The 13,581-nt window shown below is 45.4% G+C and overlaps 1 protein-coding gene across 1 annotated transcript in view; it reads right to left on the reverse strand.

The window, feature by feature from the left end:
* Positions 1-6,763: 6,763 nt before the first annotated feature.
* Positions 6,764-13,581, reverse strand: part of RNF180 (ring finger protein 180) — a 97,856-nt gene continuing 91,038 nt past the window's right edge. The window contains exon 7 of the mRNA XM_089485068.1: positions 6,764-8,398. Coding sequence (XP_089341194.1) covers positions 8,202-8,398 — 197 coding nt within the window. The 3' untranslated portion in view covers positions 6,764-8,201. The remainder of the gene's footprint in view (positions 8,399-13,581) is intronic.

A 13,581-nucleotide genomic window follows, 5' to 3' on the forward strand; every position in this document is an offset into this window, starting at 1 on the left:
AACAATTATCGGCCTGTCTCGCTGCTTCCATTTTTAGGGAAGGTGATCGAGAGGGCAGTTGCCTTTCAGCTTCAGAGGGTCTTGGATGAGACGGATTATCTGGACCCATTTCAAACCGGCTTCCGGGTGGGCTATGGAGTTGAGACTGCCATGGTCGCCTTAGCTGATGATCTCCGTCTGGGCATGGACAGGGGGAGCGTGTCCCTGTTAGTGCTCTTGGACATCTCAGCGGCCTTCAATACCATTGACCATGGTATCCTTCTGGGTCGCCTGAGGGAGTTGGGTATCGGGGGCTCTGCTCTGCAGTGGTTCTGTTCCTACCTCTCAGGCAGATCTCAGATGGTGGAGCTGGGGGACTGTCGCTCTGATCGGAGGGCCCTTACATCTGGTGTCCCTCAGGGAGTGATTTTGTCCCCTATGCTATTTAACATTTACATGAAGCCGCTGGGAGAGATCATCCGGAGACGTGGGGCGCGGTGTTATCAATACGCTGATGACACCCAAATAGTCTTCTCTGTGTCTCCGACTGATGCAGTAACTAGGGATGGCATCTCTCCTCTTAATGCTTGCTTGGAGTTGGTAATGGGCTGGATGAGGGAAAACAGACTCAGCCTGAATCCAGAGAAAACGGAAGTACTGGTGATAGGCTCTCCTGGCCCAGGTAAGGAAATTGTTCCACCAATCCTAAACGGGGTCACGCTTCCTGTGAAGGACTCTGTTCGCAGCTTGGGGGTGCTCCTGGACTCGTCGCTCCACCTTACTACTCAGGTGGATGTGACGGTCAGGAGCACCTGTTATCAGCTTCGGCTGATACGCCAACTGCGACCCTTCCTTGGCCGGGGGGACCTTGAAACCGTTGTACATGCTCTGGTAACCTTTCAATTAGATTTCTGTAATGCGCTTTACATGGGGCAACCCTTGTACCAGACCCGGAAGCTTCAATTAGTGCAGAATATGGCTGCTAGGCTGGTTACTGGATGTTCCAGAGCCAGCCATATAACACCAGTCCTAAAAGATCTTCATTGGCTGCCTATTCGCTTCCGGGCCGAATACAAGGTGTTGGTTATCACCTATAAAGCCCTAAATGGCTTGGGCCCAGGGTACTTGGAGGACCGCATCTCCCCATATAATCCGCCCCACACTCTCAGATCGGGTGAGAGACATCTTTTAGGAGTTCCAGACGCTAGATATGTTTCATCTCGGAGGGCCTTCTCTGTTGCAGCCCCACAGCTCTGGAACTCCCTCCCCAATGAGCTCCGTACTTCCACCTCCCTTGATATCTTTAAGAAGAACCTGAAAACTTATTTATTCCGCCAAGCTTTCCCCCCGTGAGACTTGTTGTTATGCTTTTCCCCCTCACAATGTTTTGCTGTATTCCATTCTACACAACCATTTGTATGGTTGTTTGTTGTTGTAATTGTTTTTATTGTATTTTGTAATACTGTTGGGGTATGGGACTGTGATGGTTTTACCTGTTTTTATCCTTGTTGTACACCGCTGTGATCCTTGGATCAGCAGTATAAAAATAAAATTTTATTTTATTATTATTATTATTATAAGTCTATGTCCACCACTGGGTGTCATGACTCAATACCTACATGCGCTAAATAAATGAAGATTTAATCCAGACAATATGGTATTGCTCTCTAGTCACTCTGTTTAGTTGAGTTGTGTACTGCCTTTTCTGGTTGATTACACTCATCTCAAAGGACACAATTCTTAGATTGGCATTTAGCTCCAGTATAGTCACAAGGCATGATGGCCTTGGTGGCATAGAACACTTTTTTCATCTTAGGTTATAAGATATAAGAATGTTGACTCTATCTGGACAGATAAAGTCAGATTGTCGAATTACCATTATCCACACTCCTGTTTCAATATTGCAAGTGAAGTTTCCTTTGAAAATAGTCTAGGAACTTCAGCTGACACAAAAGAGGTATCTAACAGTTCCTGGCTTATGCAACCACATTATGTAAGTACCTTATGATCAGCACTGGTTTCCAGTATGTTTCTGACCTCTGTGCAGAATCTTATCTTTGGGTATCACAGGAATGAAGCAAAGCACATAGCTTCTAAAAAGAAGGGTTTTTCCAAGATGGCACTTGTGTTTTGTCTAGCACCTGTATCATGATCATTCTGAAGTTGATTGAAGGTGAAAAACAAATCACACTTGTGTTACTGCTTTTTGGATCTTGCACTTTTGTTGGTTTTCACATTGGTCACATTCTCTTGTTGTTTTAAACTTTAAAAAAGTTATTTTAATATATCTATACTGTATGGTTTTAAGCTTTATTTTGTGAATCTTCCAGAAAGCTTAAGCTGTGGGTAGCACAGGAAATAAAAACAACTAAATAAATAAAGTTTGCATGTTGGAGGAACCGCACTGGTGCAAAATCAGGTGGCAGGCAGTAGCTATTATGGCTTGTGACTTAAAAGCATGAAGGGAGAATAAGGATAAGGAGAGAGAGAGAGAGAGAGAGAGAGTGTAAGAGACGTTTCTGATATTTATTTATATTTGTGTTATTCCTTGACAACCAATTATTCCTGTACACTTAGAATTCTCATTCTGATTTTTTCGGAAAGTATTTTCTTTATCAGTTCCTTATATTGTTCAAACTTTCTGGGTTTTTCTTTATTTCATTAAAATCACTAATACCATTTTTCATTCTGCAAGTTGTCTAATCTTTTATGTCTGTAAATATGCCAACACTTGTCCTTCATTTATTCTGTTAATTTCATTACCCCTGCTTACCTTTCTCCCTTAATGTCTTCCTATACTCACCATCCTAAAAGCTTATCTTTTATTGAATGGATTTTTCCAGATATAAAAAAGAAATGTTTTTACAACCATCTCCTGCAGAAAGGGAATGGAAGAGCTATAACATCACAAGGTAAGGCATGGAGGAAGGCTCTGGCTCCATTTCCACTTTATTTGTCATGCGATAAGGGTCTTAAATGAAAGATTAGGGCTTCTATTTTTCTGCAGGTTCTCTTTGTAAAGTATTGCTCAAAGAATTTAACCCTTGCAACCTTTTAAGAAAAGCCTCCAGTGATATTATTAGTTAATTTTAGGCTCTATATTTAAGTTCTCCCCACCTTAGATGGCCAATGTTATTGTTTCAGTGGTGAAGTCCACAATTTACATTTCTCTTCTTTCCCCTCAGATCATTCTATGCTTTTCATTCTCACAGTATTAAAATAAAAACAAGGACTGTTTGTCAACAACAAAAGGAAATATTCTAGAAAAAATGCAATTTTTTTTGCATTTTAAACTCATTTGAGCAACATCATAACTACAAGAATAAAATGAAATTTCATTCTTGTGCCCTGATACTAATGGGAAAAAAACACCATTTTGTTGTAGGAAAAGGTATCACATTTTAAAACTAAAATTAACAAAACAATCTTCTGTAATAATGTACATGTTTAGCCAGTCAATGTCAACTATAAATTAAAAAAAGAAAGAAAGAATATTGAGGTTAATCACATCAGATTTGGTAAGCTCTGGCATGCTTATGCTGGCTCAATGCTATTTGAATAATGGCTCTTAGGTCTAATCCTGCTTCATCACTACCGTCAATTGTTTTCACACACTACTGATTAGCAGATATTTTCATTTAGGCTGCAATATTAAGTAAGCCTATTAGGGAATAAGTTGGATTTACATTTAAGTAAATGTGTAAACCAGGTGAATGCAATGCTCAGGAGTGTCTGTTATCAGCTTTGGCTGATATGCCAACTGCACCCTTTACTGGACATAAGGGAACTTGAAACTGTAGTACATGCACTGGTAACTTCACAACTCAATTTCTGTAATGCACTCTACATTGTGCATAGTTCGGAAGCTTCAATTAGTGCAGAATATGGCAGCCAGGCTGGTCACCAGAAAATCTAAGACCCATCTTAAAGTCACTCCACTGGCTACCTATTAGCTTCCGGGCACAGTACAAAGTGTTGATTATTATCTTTAAAGCCCTACATGGATTGGGTCCAACCTATCTAAGGGATCGCCTACTTCCGTATAATCCACCCTGTACTCTCAGGTCCTCTGGGAGGAACATATTGCAGCCAAACAAGACCAGACTGGCTGCAACCTCCCAGAGGACATTCTCCATGACCACTCCGATTGTGGAATGATTTACTGGAAGAGATCCATCAAATCACCAACCTGGATAGCTTCAAAAAAGCTATTAAGGCAGTTCTCTTCCGGCAGGCCTTTCTGGAATAGTTTTCACCCAGCATACCCCCCGCATATGCTGCGTATTTTATATTATGCCACTACTCGCCTGTTGTTATTGGTTTTAATAATAGTTTATTTAATAGAGTGGTTTTAATAGTAATATGTTTAATTCATTTGTAAGGGGGGCTTATGATATATTGTGTTGTGTATCAGATGTTTTTATACTGTAAGCCGCTCTGATTACCTTATGGCAGAAAAGCAGGATATAAATAAAAGTTTTATTATTTATTTATTTATCTAACGTGTTATGATTGAAATCACTCTCTCTCAATTCCCTCCATTTTTGTTCCTTCCCCTATGCTTGCTTTTCCTCATTTGTTTGTTTACATACATTAAAACACCTGAGCAACATTTACTGTATATACTTGACTATAAGTTTATCTCATGTATAGGTTGAGGACAGGTTTTGGGGCCCAAATTATGGATTTTGATATGACCCGTGGATAAGTCAAGGGTAAAACATTGGGGGATTGTAACAAAGGATCTAAAAGATGAAATAAAGGAAAATGATGCCAAAGAACTTACAAAATTCCAGTTGGCAAAACTGTTTATGCTCACGCTAAAGGCTTGATTAATGAGAAAATAGAAGGGGGTCAGTGCTTCTAAAACAGATTGTACTCTTGGCTTTTACCTGGGGATGGCTCCTTTCTTTTATAAGAGTTAAAGTACAGTACTTATATTGACTTGTGGATACATCAACTTAGGTTTTTGGGTCAATTTTTTGACTAAAATTTCTAGACTTAAACATGAATATATACAGTAGTTGTTAACTGTGTTTTATGATGTATAGCACCATGGAGTGTATCACATGGAGCTTTTTGGAGATTTTCCGGCTCAGTTCTGACGTGACTGCACTTCCAATGATGCACATTCATGTCGTAACGTGAATGTGTTATCAGACGCCATTCCTTTCTATGGGAGCTCCTTGCGAGGTGCTTCTGCTATGATTCCAAAGTGACCCCTCATTTTGGTAAAACCGGAAAAAAAGTGACTTCACAGAATTCACTTCTAGGCGCACTTTGATTGCACTGCGAATTGGTCTGGTGTGGAAAACCACTCCGATGTCACCCCCCTTGGCCCCCTGCGTCCTGCTCCGTCATCCCCCTCCTCCTCCTTCAGCCCATCTTGCCCCTTCTGCAAACCTGCAACCCATCCCATCATTCCCTGCCTTCTCCTGCATCCCAATCCTGGCCCCAGTGACCCCCAGTGAGCTATCCCATCATCCTCTGCCTTCTCCTGCATCCTGATCCTGGCCCCAGGGACCCCTTAAAGAGCTATCCAATCATCCCCTGTCTTCTCTTGCATCCCGATCCTGGCCCCAGGGACCCCCCAGCGAGCTATCCCATCATCCCCTGCCTTCTCCTGCATCCCGATCCTGGCCCCACCAACCCCAGCGAGCTATCCCATCATCCTCTGCCTTCTCCTGCATCCTGATCCTGGCCCCAGCGACCCCCAGTGAGCTATCCTATCATCCCCTGCCTTCTCCTGCATCCCGATCCTGGCCCCAGCGACCCCCAGCGAGCTATCCCATTATCTCTTGCCTTCTCCTGCATCCCAATCCTGGCCCCAGGGATCCCCAGCGACCTATCCCATCATCCCCTGACTGCTTCTTCACCCTGATGAAGGATGACAGCTAAGGAGGGGGCAGGGAAGGAGGACAGCGTCCAGAGCCCCACTGAGCGTGTGCAAGGGTGCCAATTTGAATCGTTGAACCCTCTGGTGTGGTAATACAATGTGCACTCACTCCGCTTTGCTTGAAACTGCATCATGTGACTTGTTTGGAATAGAACTGACTTCGCTTCCCCCTCAATTCGGAAGAGCAACAGAAAGGCAACCAGATGTGGTAAAACATCACGTTTTAACCTTAATTCGCATTGCTAGACAGGAGTGACTCTGGATCTGGTGTGAAAAAACATCATGCTTTGCATTGCTAGAACAGGAGTGACTGCGGATCTGAGCTGCAAACCCCCCCACGTGTGATAAAGTCCCTTGGTTGTTTTTAGGCACTTAAAAATAATAAATACACTGTAACTATTTTTTGCTAAAATCTACTCACTGAGTCCTGATACTTGGAAACAACTCTAATGGGGAAGAGAGTAAAATGTCTGTGTTGTTAATTGTATATATTCCCAATATAAGGTCTCTTGCTTTAGGACCATGGCAATCTATCTGTGCTACAGTAGCTACAATTAGCCATTTCATGCATTATTATGTCATAAGAAACCGAGATAAATATCTCTGCGACACTGGTCCAAAATACACTGCAGATATTATGTATTATGTAAAATTATGTAAAGCGTATGACACCGCTTTAATTGACCTGGTTCAGTGCTAGGGAATTCTGGGAACTAGTTTTGTGAGACAGCCTTCTCTGTCAGAGAGGCCTGGTGCCACAATAAACTACAATTCCCAGGATTCTCTAGCATTTAAAGCAGGGCAGTTAAAGCCATCTCAAACTGAATTGTTTCTGCAGTGTGTTTGGGACCGCTATCAGTTTTTTTACAGATACGCACAGTCCATACTTATGATTATTTATTCTCATGTTAATATTACCCAGTATCTTACATTTTCAACTGATTAATATAAACTTTCCATGTCTAAACTTAGTCTAAATTTTGTTAGTCAACACTTTCTATGAGGGCAAAGATATAATGTTGCTATGTGTGGTGTGTGCTCTAGATAAGCATTCGGTGAAGTATGGCATCCTGCATCTCTTTGCCTCCCAGTGATCAACATGAGTTTGGGAGTGAAGTGTCTGTTAAAAACTGCATTGTGGAAACATGTTCCAGTAAGCACAGCTAGTACTGAAATGGAAAGATATGACTTTTGCTTCCATAATGTTTGCCCTTCACCAATGCGGTCACTGTGCTTGGGCGGATTAATGGCTCCCTCCATACATATAACCAAAGGGGAAAAAAGAGAGCTAGATTGTCTCTGCAAGACTGGCTATTCTGGCCAACATACTATCTTTGGCAAATATGTTTTCCCCAAACATATAGCATGGATAGCATGCCAGAAAATGACTGATATGGTTTTCTGAGGTGAAAAGCTGAAGACTTAAAATGAGAATTAAATGTGATAAAATTTGCCAAAAAGTGTACTCACATAAAAATTCCAAACATCACACCCTAGCCTAATAGTTGAATCTGTTAACAGGTTCTATAGAAACAAGTGTTGGAGGTTCAAACCAATGATGCTTTTAATACATAGCAGCCATAAATGGATCATGAAACCACTGTTCAATGAACCTGCCCTAAACTACATATAAACTGCCACCATAGCACCAAAAAGGAAGGCAGGGTCAAAAAAAAACATGGCTGAAATTGTGCATTAAGAGATGTAGTCTCATCTCTGTAGCTACATCTCTTGATGGTACCCACTAAAACCTATTTTTTCAGCAGCACAGGCCTCTCAGCATGGCTATTTCCATGCTGTGGATAGTGGGGGAATGAGCTGACACAGATCTAGCAATCTTCCTATAGCCCTGTTGCAGTGTGTCCTGCTAAAGGAAGAGAGACGGATGCGTCACCACTCAATCCCTACCTCCAACAGCATGGAAAGGGCTGTTGTTGTTTTTTCAAGAGGGGGAAACTGTGTTGCTGAAAAGGTAGGTTTTGTGGGGACATTTGGCCATTGTATGTGCAATGAGCATAAAAGTGAATTAAGACGATGGAAGGCAGACTTATGACATCATTATTACTGAACAGGATGCCAGTCCATGTGTCATTTTAATATGTATTACAATAAATTATTTGACAGTACTTTTCTATATACAAATGTTCTTCCATTTTAAAGCACAACAGAGAAATCAAATCATTGGGAAACTTTCCATTTTTGTTGCTATAGCCTTCTCAGTCTTGTACAGTAAACTATAGTTTCCCACATAATCTGGATACTTTATGTCCAAGTATGTCTGTTCCCTTGCCTGTTGGCTGAATTAAACCTGAGGGAATATAAGTTTTTAAAAAGGAAAGAAAAAATAGCAGAGAAAACAAAACACCACAAATCCTATAACCCAATTGATGGAATAAATGTAGATTATCACCATGTCCATATCAAATCGCCATCCCCGGCTGTCATCCTCAAAGTCCATATAATCCATCCTGTGAGCAGCATGTGGGAAATGCCTTCGTGTAAAGGAATCTGTGCCTTGAAAACCTGCAGGACAAGAAGAATAAGCACATCAGTCAGTATTGGTAAAAAAAAAAGAATAGCTAGCAGGAGCTAATTTTGTTTCATAACCCTTTTAAAAAGATGCACAGAAGAAAGAAAAAAGAGAAAGGAAGGTGTATGGTAATGGGTATCCTAGCCCAGAATATCCATGTGGTGCTTTCTACTCTTTCATCTGGCTTTAGCAGATGAAAGATGGGAAGGACAGGTTGCTCACCTGTAACTGTGTTTCTTCGAGTGGTCATCTGCGAATTCACACAAATGGGTTATTTCTGCGCATGCGCAGCAAACTCGGAAACTTCTAGAATCTCTGGGCAGAAAGTCATGTAACTTTCTGCAGCCTCTTTGCAACTTTTTGGCGGTAGCCCCGCCCATCCTGTATATAAAGCCCCTGGTGGCCCGCTCCTCTTCAGTTCCGAATGAGCCGCAAACAGCGCGACCACAAGCATTGCTAATGAGCAGACACTGAGGGGAAGGATGGGTGGGTTTGTGTGAATTCGCAGATGACCACTCGAAGAAACAGTTACAGGTGAGCAACCTGTCCTTCTTCTTCGTGGTCTCTGCGAATCACACAAATGGGTTTAGACTAGCGAGCTGTAGTCAGTGGAGGAGGGAGTGTCAAGAATCAACAATGAGACAACAAACAATAAAGTATGTAAACCAAACAACTGTGTAATTTATTAACAGTGCAAAGGTTTCAGGTTTTAGTGCATGGCAGAGAGTAACACTGCCCTCCCAAAAGCTGCTTCATGCCTGGCCCTGGCGTCCAGCCTATAGTGTTTAATAAATGTTGATGGCTGGGACCAGACAGCAGCTTTGCACACATCCTCGAGCGAGATTCCTGTCAAAAAAGCCGAGGATGCTGCTACCGCCCTGGTTGCGTGGGCTCTAACCCGGCCTGGCAAGGGCTTACCCACCAGTTCGTAGCAGAGGTGGATGGTGTTGGACACCCATTTGGAGAACCTCTGCGGTGAAACCGGCAGTCCCTTCTTGGCTTCGGAGTAACACACAAACAGTCTCTCCGAACGCCTGGAAGCAGACGTTCTGTCCAAATAGAACGCCAGCGCCCTGCGGACATCCAGGGCATGGAGCTGGCGTTCAGAGTCTGTGGTCGGGTTAGGAGCCAGAGTGGGCAAAACAATGTCCTGGTTCATGTGAAAAGCAGACACCACCTTTGGTAAAAAAATAATGTTCGTACGGAGAACCACCTTGTCCTTATGGAAACGGAGAAAGGGTTGGTCCATTCTGAGGGCATAAAGTTCACCAGCCCGGCGGGCTGACATTATAGCTACCAGAAAGGCTGTCTTCCAAGTTAGGAGTCTTAAGTCCGTGGTAGCTAGGGGTTCAAAGGGCTTAGATACTAGTCGAGCCAGAACAGTGTCCAGGTCCCACTGTGGCGGGGGGTCGAGGGCCGGCGGGTGCAAATTATTAAATCCCTTGAGGAACTTCTTTACAAGAGGGTCCCTAAATAAGGAGAGTTTGTCCCGAAACAAGTAGTGGGAAGAGATGGCAGACAGGTAGCATTTAATAGAGCTTAAGGAGAGACCTGCCTCAGCCAGTGTCATGAGGAAGTCCAGGACTACTGGGATGGAAACACGGGATGGTGTAATATCCTTGGTCTGTAAAAAGGCAAGGAACTTGTCCCATTTGTAGGCATAGGACCTTTGGGTAGACGGTCTCTGAGCTGCCCTAATTATATCTTGTACGCCTGGTGGGAGTGAAGTCAGGATCGAATCCTCCATGCCACCAATGGGAGAGACTGCATCTCTGGGTGGTGAACTTGCCCGTCGTGTAGGGAAAGTAAGTCGGTCCGGTGCTGTAGGCGAAGATGATCTTGGGCCCGTTGAAGCAGAGGGGCAAACCATGGTTGTCTGGGCCACCACGGGGTGATCAGGATCGCATCCGTGGAGTCCATCCACATCTTTGCTAGTACTCTGGTCACCAGTGGAAAGGGGGGAAATGCGTAAAGGAAGTGGTTCGACCATTGAAATTGGAAAGCATTTCCCAGAGAGCCAGGTGCACGAACCCGTGAGCAGTACTTGCTCAGTTGGGTATTGCTGGGGGAAGCAAATAGGTCCACTGTCGGCGTGCCCCACTGACGGAAGAGGAAGGAGACTACGTCTGGGTGTAGTTTCCATTCGTGGCATGTTGTATGAGATCTGCTTAGTTGATCTGCCAGGTCGTTTTCGTCCCCTGGGAGATGGATGCACTGGAGTAGGATGCTGTGTTGAATACACCATTCCCAGATTCGAAGTGTGATGTCTAGGAGAGTCCTTGATCTTGTACCTCCTTGTTTGTTGAGGTAATACATGGTCGTGGTGTTGTCCGTTAGAAGGAGCACCACCTTGTCGGAGAGTAGACTCTGGAAGGCCCTGAGTGATTTTTCCACCGCCAGCATCTCCAATGCGTTGATGTGGAGACTTGACTCCCTGCGAGTCCATTTGTCCTTGACGGTCAGACCCATCGCGTGGGCTCCCCATCCTTGTAGGGATGCGTCCGTAGTCAAGGTTATCTCTGGCTGGGGCGGAGTGAAGGGCATACCGGAACATATGTTGTCTGGCTGGAGCCACCATTTCAGGGAAGTTTGGACCTTTCTTGGGATGGTGAGAATCTTGTCCGGATGGTCCCTCACCGGATCGAAGGCGGACAGGAACCAAGATTGTACGGGTCTGAGGCGCAGTCTTGCCCAGGATGTGACAAAGGTTGTGGAGGCTAAATGTCCCATTGCCACTTGTACTACACGGGCTGGTAGATGTCGGTACCGTAGACAAGCTCGTATGGTGATTGCCAGAGTTTGAAATCTGGACCGTGGAAGGTAGGCTTTGGCTGACTCCGAGTCCAGTAGTGTTCCTATGAATTCGATCTGTCTGGATGGAGTCAAATGTGACTTTTCGCGGTTGACTCGAAGTCCCAATGATGCCAGAAGGTTTTGTGTAAAGTCCATCTGGTGCTGGAGGGACTCCCTCGACGGTGCGGTGAACAGCCAGTCGTCCAGGTAAGGGAATACTACAATTCCCTGCTGGCGAAGATAAGCGACGACGGGGGCCATGCACTTCGTGAAGACCCTCGGCGCTGACGACAAACTGAAGGGAAGGACCTTGTACCGAAAGAAATCTGGTCCGACGGTGAAGGCGAGGAATCTGCGATGATCGTCTCGTATCGCGATATGAAAATAGGCGTCCTTCAAGTCGAGCGTGGCGAACCAGGAGTCCTTCTGCAAGAGTGGTAGAATAGAAGCGAGAGTTACCATCCTGAAGCGTTTGTACACTATGAAGGAGTTTAGTGCACGCAAGTCCAAAATAGGCCTAAGGCCCTCAGGTTTCTTAGGGACAATAAAGTACTTAGAGAAAAAACAGTATCGAGCCTGAGAAGGGTGTACGGGCTCGATAGCGCCCTTGTCCAAGAGAGAGCGCACTTCGTCGAGAAGGGTGTCCGAGGGGACGGTGGTAATGATGGCTCCGGTGGTGGGGAGCTCAGAAAACTCTAGGGCATAACCCCTTCGAACTATGTTGAGAACCCAAGAGTCTGTAGTGATGGATGCCCAGGTGTTAAAGAAGGGCTGTAGACTATTTGTCGGGGGGGGGGGGGTGACGAAGTGCGCAGGAGGACTTCAGAATCGTTTCTTGCCTCTGGTCTCTTTCTTTTTGTAGCCCTGTTGGTAGCGGCCTTGTGGCTGTTGGCGACGGTCCTGGTGAGATGGGGACCTAGGACGTCCACCTTGATGAGTAGGATCCTGGGGATGGAACTGACGCTCAGACTGGTGGAAGCGTTGTTGACCATGGTGGAACCAGCTGCGTTGGCCACTATAGCGCTGTCTTTGAGGTCTAGAGCTGGAAGTGGACATGCCATGCTTTTTGGCAGCCGTCTTCATTCTATATCTGAAGCTCAGTTTTTCATCAGTTTCCTTGTTAAACAGGCCGGAGTTATCGAAAGGCATGTCCTTGATAGCTGCTTTGGCCTGTGGGGTCAAGTCCGATGAACGCAACCAAGCGTAGCGTCGGAGAGCCACTGAGCCCGAGAGGATCTTTGAGGAGCAGTCAGTGGAGTGCCTTGCCGAAATGATCTGTTGAGCCAGATAGCCGTCATGATCCTCCTCTTGTCATCTGGAAGTTCACTGATGACAGGGTCCATCTTTTCCATGAGGAGCTGGACATAAGCTCCCATGCATGCTGCATAGTTAGCAATCTTTATGTCTAGTGCAGCAGAGGCATAAAACTTTTTTGCCAGGGCGTCTATCTTCCTACTCTCCTTGTCCATGGGGGACGAGGAGGGGCGTGCGGCAAATGAGGTCTGAGAACCTTCTACTATGGCCGAGTTGGGCTTAGGGTGGTTAAACAGCCAAGCCGGTCCCGAGGGTGTGACCCTGTAGAGGTTCTCTATCTTTCTGGATGTAGAGGCTATAGATGCTGGTGTATCCCACGACCTCTTGGCAATCTTTTCCAGTGATGGTAGGAATGCCAGGGATGGTGGAGCAGGGGCACAGCCATGGATCCGGCGTTCCACCGGATCGAGTGCGTCGTCTTCTGGATGGGACACCTCCAACTTGAGCACATCGGCCATCCTGATAACTTTGTCTGAGAAGGAACGGACATCGTCCGTCGGAGATGGAGCATCTGGTATGCCGAAGGCCATCGGCTGGTCCACGTCCAGTTGAACAGAAGGAGATGCTGAACGTGAGCGAGAAACAGAAGGAGATCTGCTGTCTCTAAGGCTTAATGGCGACGGCTCCCTGGTTGGGGTATGACGTCTGGTCAAGTCCTCCGGCCTGTCACGGGTGGAAAGGCATTGAGGAGAGTGAAGCCTCACTCTAGTAGGGCCAGGAATCTTACGGCGCAGGTGGTCCGCGTCCACGGGCAACAAGTACTGACCCGTATGGTAATCGAAAATAAGATCAAGTATCAAAAAGAGCTCTGTCTGGTTGGTCATATGATGGGGAATGATCACGGCGGTCCCTATCCAGGGCTTCATCAGCCTCAGTTCCCAGTGTAGCTCTGTCTCTTGCCACAGGCGAGGTTCTGTCCCGTCTGTCACGGGTCGGTGAGACTCTATCCCATCTAGGGCGGGACGGTGAGCGAGACGGCTGTCTTTGCCCCTGGGGGGAGAATGGTGCGTCTGAGTCCGGAATTTCACCTTCGGACTCCGATGAGTTATTCAAATTGACTATTTGCAAG

The sequence above is a fragment of the Sceloporus occidentalis genome, unplaced genomic scaffold, assembly GCF_023333645.1.
Source record: "Sceloporus occidentalis isolate IW3139 unplaced genomic scaffold, rSceOcc1.0.p SCAF_1, whole genome shotgun sequence".
NCBI classification, from domain to species: Eukaryota; Metazoa; Chordata; class Lepidosauria; order Squamata; family Phrynosomatidae; genus Sceloporus; species Sceloporus occidentalis.